This window comes from Culex pipiens, chromosome 3 (genome assembly GCF_016801865.2).
Source record: "Culex pipiens pallens isolate TS chromosome 3, TS_CPP_V2, whole genome shotgun sequence".
Classification (NCBI taxonomy): domain Eukaryota; kingdom Metazoa; phylum Arthropoda; class Insecta; order Diptera; family Culicidae; genus Culex; species Culex pipiens.
Genome location: NC_068939.1, coordinates 155,209,568 through 155,231,060, shown reverse-complemented (window position 1 = coordinate 155,231,060; position 21,493 = coordinate 155,209,568). Strand labels below are relative to the sequence as shown.

The window sequence follows — 21,493 nt, the reverse complement described above, 5'->3', positions numbered from 1 at the left end:
AAAATTTGGTTTGGATGTAATCTTTACAAGTATTCGCAATGACCTTAAAAATAAACAATAATGCATGTTAACATATTTATTTTTTATTCAAACATTATGAGCTTGTTCAAAAATTAAAAAAAGCTGTTCAAAAATTAAAAAAAGCTGTTCATTCCATCTTAGAGGCCTCCATCAAGAATTATTTTAGAAATAAAATAGTATGCAGTTGGTAGTAATGAAATATGTAAATGGGTCCTAAAATGAAGCTTAGATTGCTGATATTATTGTTTACAGCGATTAAGCTTATTTTTCTGAGTACAATGACCCTTTGTATGATCACAAAGAGTTTAAAATGGATTTTAAAATCAATTTGGAAAAATTAACCTCGCGGTCCTTTTTGACAGAAAAGTTCCTACTTGACAGCTCGTTCCTAGGGGACCATAGTTGATTCATCGAAAGAATGTTGTCTTGTCAATATTAAAATGAAAAAAGTGGTCAGAAATGGATTTTAATCGTGTTTTTTACCGTTGTACATAAAAATTTTGGGGAGTAGCATCTAATTCCAGCTCTAATGTTTGCAGGTCAGAACTTTGACATTCAATTAAAGCTAATTAAAAGCGTTTTCAACTGAAATCGAATGATAAATAGCCCAATAAGAAGTGAGCAAGCAAGTTTCTTTTAAAAGTTTTGCAAAATTAGTTGTTTAAATAGTGTAAATCAGCAAACTGGATGGAGTTAGGAGCGAGAGCTTAACCTGCCAAACATACGAGAATTTACCCTACATAGGGCTTTAGTAGCCAATTGGAAGAAATTTAATTATTCACAAAAACGATAAATTTGTTCGACTCACCATTACCGACATCTGGTAGCGTCTAGCGTAACAAGCACCAAACACGAAACAAACCTATCGTTTCTTCTCGAAATTTACTCGCGTTTTTCCGTTTCCGTTAAACGTGGAACTCGCAGTGTAACGAAACGAGTCTCTCTTTGCCGACAGAGTATTGGTGTTTGCCTTCCTCTGGTGTATATTTTTATTGCGCAGCACACATCACACCACATGCGCGCCACCACCTTCAAACACACCCGGCGTGAGTTGGTGTTTGTGCTGTACCGAGTACACACAGCGCCATTTCCGTTTATTTTGAACCAACACAGCAACCAGTTGGACACCCAACCAAGAATAGCAGGCCGAGAGTCCAAAAGGCAGCCGCGGAGTTATTTTCGTTTGCTTTTCTGGTTCTCGCGCGGCGTCGATGGAGCGATCGACTGTTGGACGAAATTGAATGGGTTGGCTTTTGGGGTAATTTTCATTGAATAATTATTATTTTAGCAAAAATCATTTTTTATTTCCAGAGTTTTCTTTGAAAAGGTCCTATAAGCTATTGTCTTTCATATGTTTATAGGACCTAATAAAAAAAAGTCGAGATTTGTTAATTCTTTGGTGAATGGAGTGTGAACACAATTTTCTTTTCGATTTCCAGAGTTTTTTTTGAAAAGGACCAATAAACTATTGTCTTTCATATCTTGAGTTTTTTTGATAAGGTCCTATAAACAAATGTAAACATTGAGTGTATCCCGCTTACTCCGATGGACTTTGACATAAGGTGTGAAAGGGATACACTCAATGTTTACATTTGTTTATAGGACCTTATCAAAAAAAAGTCAAGATATGTTTATAGGACCTAATCAAAAAAAACTCTTGATTTGATGATTTAGCATAGTTATTACGACAAATCAGGAAAAACTTAGATAAATCAAATCAACACTTGAAAAAATAACATTTTGTGCATTGTCCCGAAGTTTGGTTGAATTTGATTCCGAGTTATAATTACAAATATGTACGGTAGTCGGGCATATACGTGTGTCAAACGCGTTCTGACCCGGAATCGATTTTTAATGACTGGAAAGTCATGGCAATCATGTTCATGGCAAATAGTTCAATATTCTTTAAAGACCTAATTTGTAAGATTTCTGTAAATTGTTAACAATATTTTAAAACCTTCAAAATATTTCTTAAAAAAAAGTTACTGAAGGTTCGAAAAGATCTGAATTCTGATCTACTGCTCCTCATCCCTCCATCGCAACCGCGTTCACCCGTTACCATATTACCCGTTCACCAACGCCGCAACGGTCGACGTTGCCAGTTTCCTGCAAAAGAGCGAGCAAACGGGCGGCGTTGCCAAGTCACACCACTACATACGCCGCAGTACTCTTTCCGTTACACGTTGTCCTGAACTCGAGCCAGCACCGAACCGCTGCGTTACCAGCTGGGGGTTGTTCAGTTGCTCGCTCGCATTCGTTGGGTTCGCAGTGAGAAAACAAAAACAAATTCACCTCCACCTAGCTGAACATCAAGCCATTACTCCTGGAAGTTCTGTGGTAGACCTTTGCGATACACAAAGGGAAAGTGCGTTCTCTGCCCAGAAGTTTAAACTGGTTCTAAAAGTTGTTGAACTCGCTCTCTCGCGCATCGTAACGTCGCTGGAAAGGGCGTTGTAAGTGGAGAGTAGCAACGGAGTTGGAGTCTGTGTTCACGGGGATAGATAGAAGTTACGGAAGTTCTTGTTAAGGCTCGCGTAGAAATTTTGCACTTCCGGAAGTGTTGTAATTCCGGTAATACTGACCCGAAAATTTCGAGCAATTTTCAAGAACTTAGAACTTAGTGACAAAGTAAAACGTAGAAGCTTGGTGCAAAGAACAAACCTGAACGAAACAAAGGATAACCTAACATCGTGAGAGGAGAAGGATAGAAGGAAAAGAATCGAAAGAAAATAATCGATCCTGTCTTGGTGTGTGCACCAGCACTGCTGGAAACCATCTGTTTGATCCTGAGTAGGAGTGTTTGTGTGTGAGTCTAAGCTTCCAGGAATACAAACAAAACTAGTTTGTAGAAGAGATCCCTTGAAATCTGGTGATTTTGTGTTGTTTCCAACCTCGGCCACGCCTGGATGACGGAGTGGCGCTGCGATCGGCCCAACAAGAAGATGTCACTTTAGTGTGAAAGCAGGAAGTGCAATGTAAATGCCGCAAGCCAATGTGTTCAACGAGAAAAATTGCATGCAGTACATGTAAAAAAGTGTCCACCAAGTGAAGTAAAATACAAAGAAAGTCAAACAATAGAAGCGTGAGCAAGAATAAGAAGAAACACATCACACAAAAGAAGCTAGAAAAAGGTTCCAAAAAGAGCCAATAGAAGAGAAAGCAAAGTGAAAAAGGGGAAAAAAAGTTCTCGAATATTTTGGGCCTGTTTCCCCCCTTCTGTATCTCTCATCTGAGGGTGTGTGTGTTCAAGCACGTGAATCTAGCTGTGTGTGCGTAGGTGTGTCTGTGTGGCACAGTGCGTGTACGGAGTGTTGTTAGATGCTAGCAACAGCGATGGATAACAAAGAGAACGTTTTCAACGCGGCTCGGGACGGCAACCTGGTTGTGCTGAAGGTAGGTCTCCCAAGACGACGATGGTGACAAAGGATCGTCAATTCTTTACAAACATACTAGACTCTGGATAGGACGATACACTCAAGCCAAGGTTGAAACTTGTTACATAATGGTGTTCTGGATGGTGCGGCTCTCGTGTTTCTTTCATCACACGCCCATCGGGATGACGTTCAAAACATAAATTTGTAGTAGCTGGGTGAAAAGTTATAAGAATAGATATGACAGCTCGCTTAAAACTCAAATTGAATTGATTTAAAATTTTATTTTACCAACGTGATCCATTGTTTGCATTCTCACTATTTTAAATATTTAATATTTTAGTTTAAAAATGATGGATAAACTACTAAAACCAAAAGCTCATCGATAATATGTGTATCAAAAAATTATTAAAGTCGACTGAAGATTTTCTGGAGCATTTTTGATGGAGTAAACAAAAGAATCTTCGGAGAAGAATCGTGCATTGATACTTTTTTTATCACTCATTTACAACACTGTCTAGGGCCTGGCAATACAAATTCAATTTTATTTTTTTTGCTCTCCCATCATTAAAATTTCTTTCAAAAACATAAGGCTAGCACAAATTTGATGAAAAAAATTAATAAAAACTTAATTTTAAATTACAAGCCAAATTTTCGAAATTTTTATTCGAAAAGTAAAATTAAATGCTTCTAATAATATTACAACTTATATTATGCTACTTTCTCGAAATTGCAAACCATCAATAAATAAATGAAAATATATTTTTTCCTAAAGCTTTACGACACTTTTCGATCTGTTTTCCCGAAGTAAAAAGATTTAGAAGACTTTATTTCATTTAAAGTGCATACATAATTCTAAAATATTTTTAAATCGCTTTAACAAAAATTTTCATAAAAAAATTTAAATTTCGAGCAATACTGATTTTTTGAGAAAAATTTGAAGAAAGAAGACAAAAATTTAAGTAAAATTTGCATTGGTCGAAAGATTTACAAAAATCTTCTGAAATTTCTTGATCTTGAATTAATCGTAAACTAATCAAACACATTTTTGTTTATTTCAAGCTTTTAAGGTCAATGCCAGTTTATTGTTTAAATTTTCACGATGAATCAGAAGAAAAAAAATATTATTAATTTTAACTTTTATAAATATATTTTAAAACGTTTTAAAACGGTCACTTTTTGGCATTCTAAAATTTGTTAAGACCAGAGAAAGGAAAAAGACGTATTTTAAGTAATTTATTGGTATTTTCTAGGATTCTCTTTTTTCATTTTTTTACAGTAGCGAAACTGTAATAATGCATTAAGCATGTTGTGATATTTTTTGCTATTTATTTTGAAGAAGTCTTGAATACAAAATGAAGTAATATTTTTTTCGATGTTCTCAAAATATAAAAGATTTCCAATTTATAATAAATATAAAAACCACATAAAATTTATATTTTACCAGTTATGAATCCTATTGAAAACTATTGATTATCCGAAGTCCCATACAAACCGTTGGATAATTGGAACATCGGATAATCGAAATTTCGGATAATCGACTCTGGACTGTACACAGTGAAAAAATGTGTAAATTTGGAAGATGTAATATTGTGAGGTTTAAAATTACTTTTTTATGATAAAATATGAATTCAATTTAGACTGAAAAAGCAGCATTTCGACAGAATATGAGCGATTCTCGCTGAAACCATCCCGAAACCGTCCGACGAAAATCGAGTTTCTTGCTTGTTTTGATGGTATGAACAGTCCCACCAAATTTTAACTTGGTCGAAAAATATTGATTTCAGCTTTGCACTTTTATGTGCACGATTACAAATAAAGCAGACCTTCCTAAAACAAATTCTGTACATAAAATATTACTTCAGTGAAATGTGGCGAATCGAGACTACAGTCTAAGTAAGGACATTAGTTTTCAGAGTACTTGAAAGCTTAAAATTTAGAAACTTGTTTGTTCGTGTATGCTTTTACATAAACAAATTAAAATATGATCTAATGAGTGAAAGCATAGTTGAAATATCTGTCCCTATTCATCCTCTATGTCCATATTTGACTCAGATGACTGTACATTCGGCTCAAATACAATCCTGCTTTGTTTTGCCTGTAAATAAGGCTCATTTCTGAAGTCTGAGCTTTGATTATTTTTAACTGAAATTTGGCCAATTTCTTTCATCCGTTAATAACTATACGAAAACTATTTCATTACACTACTTTTCTCAAGCTAATTTTATGCAAAATCGTCTAATCTTTCGAATGAAAATGGTTTCGTAACGATAAGTGGTTGCGAACACGGTCAAAATTCAAAATTAAGAGTAAGTTTCCCAAAAATCCTGAAAATTACCCCTGAAAAAATCATTTTTAAAATGTTTATCAAAGTGCGATAGAAAGCCCTCGCGATTAGCTTTCCAACGATTTATAAGTTTTTGATGTTTGGTAATGTATTTTGGGAGATATCATTTCTTCAAATTAGGGCATTTTTTCGAAAAAATCCATTGTTCAAAACTAGTTTGTATTTACAGGTGGCTAACGGCTGACATTTTCATTGGTCCGAAGGTTGTTTTTATGGTTTTTTTGGTGCGCTGAATCGAATGAGAACATTGCCGTAACGATTTGAGAACATGTGCATCTAGTGGGACGGGATTTTTACAGCGAAATTTCACATTTTTTCTGACATAAAAGATGTACTCATTCCCAGATGTAATATTACAGTCCAGACTCGATTATCCGAATGCCTCGGAAAAATTTCACTTCGGACAGTCTAAACTTCGGATAATCGAATCACAAAACAAAAAACCTTTTTTTCCGTTGCCTAATTTTTGATTGTCTAGCTTAAGTATGACCCCTAAACTAAGCTAAAGTGATTTAAACATTTTAAATCCAAGATGGCGGTGACGAAATATTGAAAAAAAAATATAAATTATTTAATAGGCAATCAATTATTCAAATTCGACTAAAATGGGGTCGTAGATCTTGAATTTGATGTTCAAAATAAGAATAAGAAAAAAAAGAAAATTTTTGTTCGTGATTCGATTATCCGAAGTCCGATACAAACCTTCGGATAATCGAACTTTGGATAATCGAAACATCCGAGGCTTCGAATAATCTAGTCTGGACTGTTCCATGAGATTTTTTACTGTGTATAGTTACGTTGAACAATAATAAAATATGTGTTATTGCCTTACGATTTTCAATCAATTATTGCCCGTTAGTTTGTTAAAGTCATCATTTTTTGTTTAAAATGAGGTTCTTCTTTTCTAGTCCAATTTAAAAAAAAGTATTCAACTCTCAACCAGTTTCACCTTCATCAAGGCAAATCTCGCTCTTCCCGGTCTCAATATCTATTCGTGGATGCCCCTTCTCAACGGGAGCCAGCTGTTGTAAGCTGTTGAAAGAGAGTTTGAGAGAGAATTTTTCTATCTCTAGTCCGTGTGATGTTTTTCTCACCTTCCCCTACCCAAGCCTCCAACACATCGCGGAACAAAGTTGGTCGTTTAGATTTATCTGTTTGTTTGTTGTTGTCGTTTTTTATCTGCTGCATTACTTCACACTCACACACACACGAGCATGGTCGTTAGCAGTAATGCAATAGTTGTGGTGCTCGTTAGTTTTAGTTTGAGATCTTTTAGTCACGGTTTTGGAGAGCGTGGTTTTAAGCGCTCTTAAGTAACGACTCTTTGTTTAATTTTTCAGCTGATCAGCTGTTTTATGTCATTTCGTGATTTGTATTATTTTCTAATCATCATTTTTGACACAATTTTATGAATTGCTTTGAATTCAGCAGGTCACCTCCAAAGCAAAGCTTAATTGAAATTTGATAATGTTTGTTTACAAAACTGGGTGTGAAAAAAAAAGTCCGAATACAGGCAGTATACCTCTTCGTACATGTGTTTGTGAGATTAATGATTTACGGCGTTTTGCACCACACTCATTAACAACAATAATTCATAAGTCATCGGCCGGTCACGACGACACTAAGCAACAAAGAAGAAGCAAAAAAAAATCACGAGCGAGCAAAACCACAACATCTGGAAACGCGATAAGATAAGAATGAATGCACATGTAAACACAAAACAACTACAAAAGTCGTGTTTTTGAGATAGTGATGTTTGATTTTTTTTTCGTTCGGTGACTTCTAGGTTAGGTCATGACAAGAGGTGAAACGACATTGTTGTTTATATGCATTTTTTGTGATTTGAGTGAAAATTATAAATCTTAGAACGAATCCACTAACACACCACTCATATCTGAAGATCGTTTGTACTAATACATCTTTATTTTCGACGCGTCGCTTTTACTCTTGTGCGTGAGCGACGCGTCAAAAATTGAAATGTATTAGTGCAATCACTCTTCAGATAAGTGTGAAATTGCCAAAAGTGATTGCACTTCAGTATTGTTTACCTGATTTTCTCACCTAAAAAGAACAACCCATACTGGCCAGCCTACAACTAATCCGATTAGGGCACCACTCCAGGCGGCCACGGACCCGTTCCGGAACACGTATAGAGTGGAGCAAACGTGAGCGGTGACCGCGGCAAGGCACACGTGACCACGTGATGGCACCAATGGTGAGCCCCAAAGGTCACCACTCCGGGAACCAACCTGGACGAATGCACATTTGAAGTGCTAATTTCAGAAATCGTTGGTGCCTGCAAGTGATTATAGAGTTTTTTTTCGAGCGGGAATCGTGGTTCCGTGAACTTATTTACTGCAGGCACATGGTTGCAATTGAATTTAAAATGTGGCCACCCCGTGGCGGATGTTTGAACTTGTTTTTGATCGGTTTCAGCGTTCTGGAAATCGTTGAGCCGTAAACTTTTTGCGTCTTTCCTTTAATTTAGAAAGACAACTGGACGAATTTACTAGACGAGTTGGATTGATAAATTGTCATGAGAGAATCTGGAGAATTGAGTTATTCAGGTTTGAGGTAAAGAACGCAATCCACAGATAGTAGTTTATGCAACAAGTTGCTAAAAGTAGATTTTTTAGCACGAGTCGTACATGTATCCGACGAGGTTTACCGAGTTCGTTAAATACAACAAGTGCTGAGATAATCAAGTTTTGCAATGAGTTGAATACACCTTTTTTTCAATTCCTGAAAATTCTTTTCGAATTGCGTTTATTCAGTAAAACGCTTGTTACCCCGCTTGAATGTTATTTGCCGTCAAGATAACTGTCAAACTCCAAAACAATATCGAAAAATATTACTTTTCGATACAAGTGCTGATTCTGAAATGTATTTTTCAGTACTCTTTTTCTCAATGTTTTTGTTGTTTTTTTATTTGACAATGGCAGAAAAGTAATTATTTCCAAATCGGAATTGCAAAAGTCGACCGTCTCGGCATTCAAAAATACAAGAAAGGTAAATAGAAGAGGACAGAAATTGGAAAAAAAACATTTCTAGGTAAATACGATTTGTTTAATAACAATTCAAAATTTGTAAAAAGCCTTTAGTGACCACCCTATTTGATTTTAAATACAAAGAATTCTACGTTTCGTGATAAAACTGCAAAAAAGTTGTTGATCTTTAATTTACTTGTGTTTAATCAACCATTTATTGGTCAACATTAGATTTATTTTATTAATCCATTTGCAATTTAGTTAGCCTAACCCAAGTAACATTTTTTCCCAGGAGTTCTACAAGAGCTCTTCAAGATAGCTACAGCATAGCAGTTTGGACCGCGGTAGGATAACATTCTCTTCAAGTACTCTTCCAAACTCCTGAAGAAGTTTTGAAGAGAATTTTATCCTACCGCGGTCCAAACTGCTGTAGCTATCTTGAAGAGCTCTAGTAGAACTCCTGGAAAAAAATGTTACTTGGGAAGTAAATGCCAGCAAATCGGATAAATGTTTTTTTTAATCAAGCCTTGCTTTAAAAAAGGTTTCGAAGAACCTCAGTTTGACCTTTTGAAAAGTAAGATCTTTTTTCAAAATTTACAAAGATAAATCTGTACGCAAAATTTCGAAAAATTCAGGAATATTTATTTTTTTAACATAATTGTAGAGAGATTACTACCTCAATAAATACTGGACGCTTCTGACTGAACGGTTGACACTCAGAAAACCTAATGCATCAAAAAAAAAAAAAAAAAAAAAAAAACAATCCCTTTTTATTGGATTTACAGTTTAGACACGACTATCCGAAGGCCTTGGCAAAATTTTACTTCGGATAATCGAATCACGAAAAAAAACATTTTTTTTTTCGTTGTTGTTAAGCTTTAGTATGACCCTTAAACTAATCTAAAGTGATTTTCCAAGATGGCGGCTAAAATGGCGATGATGAAATATTGAAAAAATGCATTCTATAATTTTACAGGCAATCAACCATTCAAATTTGACTTAAGTGGTCATGGTCACAGAACTCGAATTTGATGTTTAAAGCAAGAAAATAAAAAAATACGAAAAAAAAATATTTTTGTTAGTTACTCGATTAACCGAAGTCCCATACAAACCTTCGGATGATCGAGGCTTTAGATAATCGAGTCTGGACTGTAATTTGAAATAAGTAATCTTTTTCTAAAAGTATGTAAAATACTTATCGAGTACAAATGAGAGCGTCCAATTTCCCGTCTTGGGATTTCCCGAAAAAAAATATTTCCCGTTTCCCGGGAAATATGTAAATTTCCCGAAAATTCCCGAAATGCAAGGAGAAGTATACATTTTCTAAACTTTTTGGTACTTTTTTAACTACAAAAAGAATAATGAAAGAACTCAATTTTAATTTATTTAATTCAATTTACTGTTCTTATTGAACTTATCAGTTCGTCTGAAAACTTCATGTCAAGGATTATTTCAAATGATACTAATTTCTGAAGCATTCACCACTGGGAATAGACCTTGTTCATTTGTTACGATCACAAGTTACGATATTATGGAATGAAAATAAACTATTATGATTTTGGTAAGCTTTTTAAAAGATAATTGTTGTTATCAATCATTTGAAAATACGGTACCTCTTTCCGCCAAGATCAAAATTAAGTTTCAAATAAGTTTTTATTTACCATGACCAAATTGGATAAAAATTGAATTGGTATCATTAAATGTCTCAAAGAGAAGAATTACCTTAATTAGTTCATAAGTGTTCGAGAAATTACAGTTTTTGGAAATGTATAGAGCCTTAGGGGTCGTGCATAAACCACGTGGTCTCCTTAGGGGGGGGGGGAGGGGGTCTGAAATCCGACCGAAAAAAACCATGAAAAGCCATGGGGGGGAGGGGGGGGGGTCGACGGCTGACCACGTGGCCTTTAAAAAAAAATAAATCTTTTCTTAAAAAAAAAACAAAAAAATACGCGCTTTGAATTTACTTTTATGCATACATTTTTTGTTACACTTCAAAACCATACAACTATTATGTTTAAAATTATTACTTATATTTCAATGTCTTAATATTTTCCAATTCAATATTGAAATATATATTTCGGCAGATTCATATCAATACTTTGAGCCTGTTATTGAATGTACACTTTTTAATACTCATGTAACTACGTCTTGCAAAAGTTTAAAAGCTGTTAAAAAATAAAGTGACAGTATCCAAAGTTAATATACCCTAAAAAATGCGTACCAAAATGCAAACACAATTTCATTTTTTTTGTTGATGGTATCAAGTAGCTAAAAATGTGCTTGCAAATTTGCATTGAAAGTAGATGTAGTCTTCGATAGTTCTATTTTGGAACAACTTAAAAAATAAATATTGCTGACAATTTTATAAGATTTTCGTAACAAGGCAAAAAACTAAATTTGTATTATAAATGAAGTGTCTAAAAATGATTCTCTGCGAAATTTTTTTTTTTCAAAATCTCAGATCTAAGCTAATTACCGTAGCTGGTCCTATAAGTGATTGAAGAATCTTAATCGAAAGATTTCCTTTTGGCACTTAAAACAAACTCAAGATATCTTGTATCTCCTCTCTCATGCAATATTTTTTTAAGTACAAAGAAACTAAAAACCCCAATTTCAGGATTATCGCGCAAAATTTCAGTTTCACTACCTCATTTGCAAGTGAAACGTCTAACATTAAAAAATAACCAGTAACGAAAAAACGAACGATACATACTTTAAGATTCACCAAAAAATTTGATGAATATTTTGGTCTAAAATATATTCCTTATTTCATGGGTTACACACTTCGGATTGTTATATTACATAACATTTCATAAAATACACGTTTACTATCCATCTTCAAAGTTGTAGGTATTTTTTTTTTTAGTTTTTTTTTATGTTAATAGGGACCATCTCTTGAGCCAAAGAGAAACATGGGCAAACATTTTAGATTTTTAGAGAAAAAAAAACGAGCTTCAAGCAAACATTGTTTTTGTTTCTCAATTAATTTAAAGATTAAAAAAATAGGGGCCAAAGGTGCCCTTTCCTGAAAATATTAGTTTTTCTTTAAGCTGAGAAAATATACTATACCCTCAACTTCATATTTGAGATAAAACCACTCAAATATATAGACACATTAAAATAATTTAAGTTTTAAAGAGTCACTTAATTTTTAAATGCCGATATCAATTTGTGAAATAAATTTCAATACAATGCCGTTAAAGATCAACATAAATAAAACTCCTTAAAAAAGATGGAACGGTATTTTCAACTCGCTGGTTCTCGGGCATAACTCAACCAACCGGGACATTTTTTTTTGAGTGAATTATAAGGATGTCTAGATGATCCTTAAACTTTGCAGAACTCGATTTGATCAAATCTGTAATTTATGCGATCAAAAACGTCGTTCCAACTTTTGTTTGCTCTAGTAAAAAAAATCGCCCGAAAATCCGCGGAGACAAGCCCGAAAACCTGTGAGTTGAAGTTACCGTTCCAACGTTTTAGGGAGGCTTTGGCATCCGTGTATATTGGACATGCGTTGGGCGTCCCAGTATTAATAATTTCAAAGATATTGAAAAGATTGAAAAATTAACTTATTCAATATTTTTTTTGTATTTTTTTTGAAGTAATATCTTAGCAACCAAAAGTTGGATCAAAAATCTTAAATCGTAGATAATTGCTTATTTAAACAACTGAAAAAAAATTTAAAATAAATTCCTAATTTTAGCTCAATCTTTTTTAAATTTATCAAAACACGTAGTCGATAGCAAAATCAATTTAAAGTAAGAGTAAGACTTAAACAATTTGGATGTCCAAGACTAAAAGAATGATTTTTAGCGCGTTGTCTACAACTTTTTCAAAGACACGAAATCGATTTTCGAGCAATTCTATACAAAATCGGTCTTTATTCTTAAATTTTAATTTTTGATTTTTTTAATCCGTCTGAAACCTTTTTTGGTGCCCAAGCCATTTTGCATCATTAGTTTGTCCATATAGTTTTCCATACACATTTGGCAGCAATGAAAATTAAAAAATCTGTATCTTTTGAAGAATTTTTTGGTCGATTTGGTGTCTTCGGCAAAGTTGTAGGTATGGATAAGGACTACACTGAAAAAAAATGATAAATGGTAATTTACTTTGCCGATTTTTAATTTCACTTTTTGATACTAAAACATAATTTGCAAAAAAAACACTATTTTTATTTTTTTTTAATTTTGCCAACTTTTAAGAAATTTCCAGAACGGGAAAAAAATCGTTGTTTGAGTTATGAATTTTTGAATCAATACTGATTAAAAAAAAATCGAAATATTGACCGCAACATAATTTCAATTTTATTTTTCGATGTAAAATCGAATTTGCAATCTAAAAGTACATTAGTGAAATTTTCATAAAGTGCACCGTTTTCAAGTTATAGCTATTTTTAGGTAACTTTTTTTAAAAATAGTTGCAGTTATTAATTTAAAAAAATTAGTGCCCTTGTTTGCCCAATTTTGAAAAAAAAATATTTTTGAAATGCTGAGAAAATTCTTTGTTGCTTTGTTGCTGAGATATTGCCATGCAAAGATTTTAAAACAGAAAAATGGATGTTTACTACCCAAACAACCCATAATTTTCTTATGTCGATATCTCAGCAACTAATGGTGCGATTTTCAATGTTTAAAAATAAAACTTTCGTGAAATTTTCCGATCTTTTCGAAATCAATATTTTCAAAAAAAAATTAAGACTAGCATTTCAAAAGGGCGTAATATTGAATGATTGTCCCTGTCTCTGATTCTTGTATGGAGAACAAAATTAAACAGCTCGACTTTTTTGGACACACTGAATCATTGGAATCAATCATGCTTAATTAAAAAGAAAAGTTGCTTTAGTTTGGATTTTTATGAATGTTTGGAATAAAATAAATATTAACTAGGAGCTTTCATAACTAGATATTTTCCTTAAAATAAAATGAAAATATTTTTTTCCTGAAACAAAACTTTTCTATTTAATTAATTTCGATTTTAAGAAAATATTTAAAAGCGCATTTAAATTAAATCATGAATGCTGTTTATATATCAAAATAGCTTTAATTCTTAAAGCATATTTATTCTGGATGCAATTAATTGCACTGCAATTCCATAATTTTGAATACATATGTTTTACTAAGTTGCTTGTTTTGTTGAGAGTATTTTTTACTTTCTGTACCATTTCAATAAATTGTTATACTGTTATTATTTACCTTAAACTTTGTGATATCATACTTTTTTCACACTTTTAAGTGAATTTCTGTTTTTTTATATATATGATTAAATTGGTTTTAATGGTGTTACAGCACCTACACAAATTAAAATGTTTTCTATTTGACCCAATTTCACCCCCTCTAAAGGGTGAGTTTGAGTTAATTTTAAAACGATTGGCATTTATGAACGGTGTGATTATACTAGCCATATTCTGTGAAAATGTTGGTAAATTCAGGAGCATTCCCCAACATTATTTATTTCGATATAATTTGAAATGTTTTTATTGTGTTAAAATAACAACAGTAATATCGTTTTTTGACCAAAAGTCACCACCACTGACGGTACATCATTTGTGGATAAACATTTTTGAAATCTATACTTATTTTGTTTTTTTTAAAGATTTTTCACCTGGGAGGAAAAAGCCACGTGGCCATATAGGGGGGGGGGGGGTTGACGTGAAACCACGAAAAACCATGAGGGGGGAGGGGGGGGTCAAAAATTCTCCAAAAAAAGGCCACGTGGTTTATGCACGACCCCTTAGAGCTACCAAGGCCATAAGAGGTTTAAATATGAAAATAATTAACAACTTTTTCTGCTATAAAAATTCTTGTAACCGAAGTCGTTTATTAGGCTGAATCATAAAAATAAATCATTTAAAAAATACTTGCAAGGTGCCTGAAAACAGCAAATTTATAAAAAAAATAGCTCCAAATATTTGAAAGCTTTGAATTGCAATTGCATAAAAGTAATTTTTAATATTATTCTTTATCATATTCTCTCCAACTGAAAAATTTAAAAGCAATTTGATGGTGTTAATACCTATTTCTTTACAAAAAATAACAGTCACTATTTTTTTGATATTTTGAACGAATTGAAAGACAGCTTAAGAATTTAGAAAATTTATGTATTTTCCTTAAGCTGTATGTTTTTTTTACAAGCAGTCAAGGCACTCATTGATCCTCGAATTTATTTTGACCAATTAAGTTGTTATTCTATACAATTTTGTTGTAAAATGTAAATTAGAACCAGGATCAGAACAATTTTTGATAAATTTTCCGATTTCCCGGGAATTCCCGGGATTTCCCGGGAAATTTGTAACCCCGGGAAATTGGACGCTCTAGTACAAATTCGTTTAAAATCAACAAATTAAGGCATAATTGATATATCCAAAGTAATAATTGATACATCCAAAGTTCCAATATTTGATATTTTGGGCAAAACGATTTTGATATATCTCAAAAGATGACATTTTTTGTTATCAAATCCATATTCAATAATAGTAAAAAAAAACTAAAGGTTGTATTTTTATGCATTTTTTGATTGAGTATAAATAAAATAAATAAATAAAAAGTGAGCAATTCTCTCAAGGATGAGCAATGATTTGATTTTTTTTTATTTGGATGAAACTTTATGTGTACTTTTTCTATTATTAAAGAAGTCATTTTGCATCATTAGTTTGTCCATTCATGTCTCCATAAAATGTTGGCATACTGTTCATGTAAAAAGGCTTTTAAAATATTCAAAAGTCGTATCTTGAGAACGGTTTTTCTGATCGATTTGGTGTCTTCGGCTAGGTGGTATATATTGCTTAGAATTTTTCAGAAAAAAATATATACTCTTAAAAAAATTACCCATTTTTTAATTGAATTTTGCACAAAAAAAACTAGACTACGCAAAATAACCATTTTTGATTTTTTTTATATGAAAAAAAAATATCTTTTTAGCAAGAGCATATATTGGTCAAAATTAATTTGGCATTGTTGCCAATTTTTCGAAAAAGAAAAGAAAAATTTTAAACACGTTGGAAAAAAGACGAAAAAAAATTGTTAATTAAATTTTTAAGATATAAAATAAAAATTGCAATCGAAAGGTACTCTACATCAATTTCAATATCTTAAACCGTTTTCAAATTATAGCTACCTAAAAATGATTTTTTGCTGATAATGTGACATTTTTTTTCCTGTGGAAGTCTGACCAGCGTTATAGCCTCTGAAAAAAAAAAAATCAAAATTTGTCCTTAAAGACATTGAATGAAAATTCGAAAATTTGCTTTAAAGACATTTAATGAAAGGCAAACAGGAAATAAATGATTTTCTCTACATATCCAAAATAGTGTCAAATTTTTAAAAGCCGATATTTCAAATGAACATATTTCGAATTCAAATATTTAAATAAAAATCAAATCATGGTAAATAAAAATGTGTTTGGGTACTACTGAATGTTGTTTTTTTCTTTACTGTAAAATTGGCATTACAACGTAAAAGTGGCAAATTTACACAGTTTGGATGTAAAATTACACTATTTTTCTGAAACGAAAGATAAACATTCGTAATTTATCTGCTCTGAAAATCAAATTCATATGCCATGAACAGATCAGATATTTGGTCGTATTCTGAACAAAGAAACGCGTCCAGTGCCATGCGTGCGTGGGCGCGTGATGTGGCCACAATATTCCATTTCCCTTCGATTTTCTTGAGGGGGTGGTAATTCGGAAAATGCTCCCCACGCCGCGTGGAATTGTCGCGTGAAAAATGGATCACCTCCGGCTGCCCTGCCGTGTGTGACCATCATGGTCACGTTTGTTTGGCCGTCATGCGTCAGCCCTGGAGGGACGCGGAAAAAAGTGACCAAGCCACGCGGAATTAAACGGATTTTTGGTGCGCATTTTCCACCATGTGCGGACAAACGGGACACCTGCTGACGTTCGAGGACTTGGCGACAGGAGGACACACGTGATGACCGTGGTCACTGCTTCGGGGTGGTGGCGCCGACTGTCGTCAATCGATTGAGGAGAAATTTACTCATAGTTTTACTAATTCGTAGGCACAATATTCCATGGGTCATTAAACAGGCCAGTTATTCATACAAAAACATCAGCACAATCACTTAAAATCTCATCAAAACAATAGCAAAATGCAGCCAACTTAGCTGCACCTGACTGCTCCGTCGCTTACGGTGCAACTCTTCAGCGAAAGCACGTAAAATTACCTCCATTATCATGTAACTGCGCCGCGATGGGTCGCGCCAGGGGTTAGAAATCGGCGCACAAGTCACGCCAAATTAGTCACGAAGCTTTGGTGGCACCGACTAAGGTAGACCCCCTACTCTTTGTACTAAACACATGGATATTAGCGAAAAACTGCAGGCACAGGACTGTTGGGAAAGAACTCAGCGCGTCGAAATGGTGCACGACGACGATTGTCGCCGGTTTGGCAATAGGTTTTTTCGTCGTTGTTGAGCACGGAGGGAAAAAAGCCTTTTTTGTGGAGCTTGGCGATGCGTGAAGTGTGCACTGTACAGAGATTGCCGCCAGATTGGCTGGCTGTTGCTGGGGGAGGCAGTTTGGAACGAGGTCGGGCAGCAATTGCATCGCGGTTATAATTTCCCACAGTCCACTGGTTTTTGGGACCTGGGTAACGAATTTGGTGCAAGGTTAGGAATTTGAAGATAGAGAAGGGGTTCGATCAATACCTGGATATTCATTGGGAATGCTTCGATAAGTTTGACAGGAAAAAATAGATCTACACAGAAAAAAAAAAATGATGGTAATATTCTGGGTGCAGAATAGTGGTTCGCAAAGCGGCCTCAATTTAGAACTGTCAAAGTGGAACCAATTTACTTTTCGCAAAATGATACCATGAAGTGGGAAGTATTGTAATCGATCTATAATTTATTTTGATTTTATAATAATTTATATTTGAGATATTCAAAGTCAACAAATCTTAAGAAGAGGATTGAAATCAAGATTGGCATAATTCGTCGCTGACATTTCAATAATAATTTCAACGGATTTTCAAAAATTATGAATGGCACCTGCCAAATAATATTGAATAATCTTACTCCGATATTATCGCTGCGCATCAAAGATACATAATCTCGGAACTTTCATTCGATTCCTCTTCTGATTCACAAAATTTCACCCACTTCTGACGCAATTTTTCGTCACGTGGAAAACGAAAAAGAACTCTTTTGGCCGCCCATCGTTTAGTCTACGAACAAAAAAAGCGAAAATCACTTAATGTTTCAGCAAAAACTCAACAGATCCAAAATGTTTCAAAACAAGTCACTTCAGCAGCAAAAAATATGTCACGCTTGAGCTTGAACATAGCCTTCTATTTTGTTTATGTTTACAGCTGTGGTGCAGTTGTAGTAGTGAGGAGCAGTAGGGAGCATTCGAAAATCACGTTACGCATTCTGTCTATTCAGCACCCAGGTAATATTCATCAGGAAATGGTGACAGATTTTGTGGCTAAAAAAATGATGAATTTTGCCCTAGAAAATGATGAATTTTCATCAGTTTTTGATGAATATTCATCAGGTTCACATTTTTACACATTTTTTTAGTAATGTTACTCGAAAAAAGAGGTAATATTCAACCTACCAAATTTTCAACATTCCAAAATTCAACTTTTTTTTTCTGTGTAATAAATAATCAAAGAGAATCTTCATACCTACATTACTCAGAACTACTGTCTCTAGAACCAAAATCCGGAAACGGATTACCTTCTCCACAGTACAAAAGACTCGCCACAAGCCACGTGAAGGTCAGCAACTCCCGATTCGGTCCGTCGAAGAGACGCTGAACCGTTGTGTTCGACAAGCCGCACACGAGCCTGCTTGTTCTCTTGCCGCCTAGACAGTTTGTCGGACTCGGCGAGCTCCTCAAAGTGGCCAGTCGACGAAGGGAAGATAAACACGGTTCTGTGGTTTCATGACCTTTTCAACGATTACTCCCTGTGAAGCTGGCGTTACTTATACATGAGCAGAAATGTATGTATGAGAGAGCTCCGGCTGAGCTTTTATCAGTGTTTTCGTTCACAGGTTCACAAGTGGTCGTAATTAGTATTGCATCCACGTATGGAGCGAAGATTAACGACCGGGTGTCATATATTCTGCGGTATGCTTAAGTGCAGGGAACAAGGAAGTTAGCATGATCGGTGATCATGCTATTAAGCAGCGATCACGCCTCGAACGAAACAGGGGGTACCTTAATCGGGGTGTACTCGTCGATAACAGCTATGAGCACCTTTTTTCAACGATCACGATAATACCGTACAAGTCTAGACGACGCATTAGAACAGGTATAACCACACATCCTGCCACACAACCAAAGTGACTCAGCATCATTATCAATTCAACACCCAAGTACAATAAACCTGTCCACTTTACCGAACACACACACACCTTTCGTGTGAATGTTTGTGCGGAATAATTCCGTTTTGGCTGTTTTTGTTTTTATTAATAATACTCATATTTTTTGCACCCTACAACCGGCGCGAAACTGCGCTTCAAGGTCACAACCGTTCGTATCGTATAGGGGAGAATGGGGTTTTTCGTCATTTTTATGAAACTTTTCATAATTTATAGTCATCATGTAAAAATCTACATTTTAAGCTGTAAGCATCAATATCCATTAATTAAATTTAAAAAAAATTACAACTCTGGAATTTCAACTTTTTCATTCAATTTATATAATAAAATATACAAAGTCAGATTTGCAGCTGGATCCCAACATGATTCTAGATTGTGTTACTGTCGATTTTTTTTAAAACAAAAGTTGAATTTAACAAGATAAATAACTCATAAATCGTCATGGTGTTAATTTCGCGTCTATGGCATTGAAAAAAATAAAGCGTTTCTTGTTGTCACATTTTTTCTCAGAAAACTTTTATGTCAATGGCAAGATAAACATTATCATATGAAACAGAATAAGTGCTGAAAAGTGCTTCGTCAAAATTTTAGGTTATGATCAGTAAAAATGGGTAATGTTTATTTTTTAGATTTTTTTATTTCACTTTTTATCACAAAAAATAGATTTTGACAAACTAAATCCAAGTCGATTTTTCCCATGTGTTGATATCTGGAGTTTTTTTAAAAGGTTCAATAAACCAAATTTTATGTTTTTGCTTTTTGGGCGTTTTTTAATACTCCTGACTCAAGGCGGTTTCAAAAGCACCCAAAAAGCAAAAACTGGAAATTTGGTTTATTGGCCCTTTAAAATAAAAAAAAACTCCAGATATGTTGTACAAAAGGAGCAAAATTTTTAGCTATAGTGCATCATGGACGTTTTTATTTTGGAAATATGTTGATTTTTTTTAATTAAAAATACTTTTGAATTGTTATGAAAATACAACTGAAAATTTTATGAACGTATAGTTTAATTTGCAATCGAAATGAGAATAATATTTCACATGTGAAGTTTGTTTTATTCTCAATTATCAGTTTTTAGGCAACCTGTCCTTGAAAATCATCACATTACATGGCGAAATCCAGTCTACAATCCGCTGAAATCAATGTCTTCAAGCGGAGCAAAGTGTAGTTAAATTTGCAATCAAAAAGCACATCCGTTAATTTTTTTTATAAAAGTGCATGTTTTTTAGGACTTTTGCATAAAAAATGGTCTTTTTTTGTTTATTTTTTCTAATTATTTTTAACTGTCTAAAATTTCCAGTTTTTTACATTCCTGAAGCTACGATATCTTGGAAACTTTTGATTCGATTTTTAATGTTAACAAATGAAAACTTCGTGTAATTTTTTCAAAAATTAAAAATATTTATTCAAAATATTTTCAGAAATTCAAAATTACGACTGACATTTCACATGGGCCATTTTTACGTTTTTAGCCCTTTTAAAGTTGTGATTTAGAAATTCTTGCGGTTTCTTTTATTAACACTAAAAATCTGATCAATAGTTTTCAAGGAATCGCCTTTTTTAATAATCTGGAAGATCGACGTTTGTTGAAGTTTTTTTTCCCATATCAGCAATAAGAATTGAATAGTTAAAAAAGAATTTTTAGTACAAGGAAAATTGCACAGACTAAAAATAAATAATGGATCTTTGCCATATTGGTCATGTCTGTAACATAGCAATTTGCACCTTTTTTGTGTTTTTTGTTTTACTCCCCTTCATGACCTACTAAAATCGAGGGACAAAAATTTAAAAAAATAAAATTGTTTGGAATTCACATGAGTTCATAACATCTTGTAAACATGCAAATTTCTGATAATTTTTCTTATATTTACCCTCTACAACCCAACCCCGCCTAAAGACGGGCTTCGATCGCCAAAATTCCATTTTCAACCAATTTTTGTTCCTAAAAAAGCATTGGAAAGAAGAACTCTTAAAATTTTAGAAAATTTAAGGGTTGGAATTTTTTCTTGTTTAATGTCAACGATTTTAAAAATGTCATTTTTTAGCGGTCAACTTTGGCTGTGTTTTTTTACTAACATTTCCTCTATTTTTAGTAAAAAAAAAAGTATTCAGTAATTTTTGTAGTATCCCAAACTATGCCGTTACGCATTTTTTACAATGCCATTCTATAGCAGAAAATGTAAAAATCAAGCAAAAAATTAAAAAAAAAAAATGTCTGTAAAAACATGAAATAAACTAGATAGGCAAAATGTAAAGATAGGAGGTGGTAGAATAGGCCAAATACTAAACTAAACAAGATAAATGCAAATTATAATACTAAAAATAAAACAAGAGAAGTGAAGCTATTCGTAGAACAAAAGTTGTTCAAAATGACCTCCTTAACACGGGAAAAACATTTAAAAAAAATGAAAAAGAAA

General features: G+C 33.6%; 1 protein-coding gene across 1 annotated transcript in view; it reads left to right on the top strand.

Annotated features, from left to right (window-relative positions):
• Positions 1-2,264: 2,264 nt before the first annotated feature.
• LOC120418165 (protein fem-1 homolog CG6966) overlaps positions 2,265-21,493 on the top strand; it is a 96,087-nt gene continuing 76,858 nt past the window's right edge. The window contains exon 1 of the mRNA XM_039580462.2: positions 2,265-3,414. Coding sequence (XP_039436396.1) covers positions 3,340-3,414 — 75 coding nt within the window. The 5' untranslated portion in view covers positions 2,265-3,339. The remainder of the gene's footprint in view (positions 3,415-21,493) is intronic.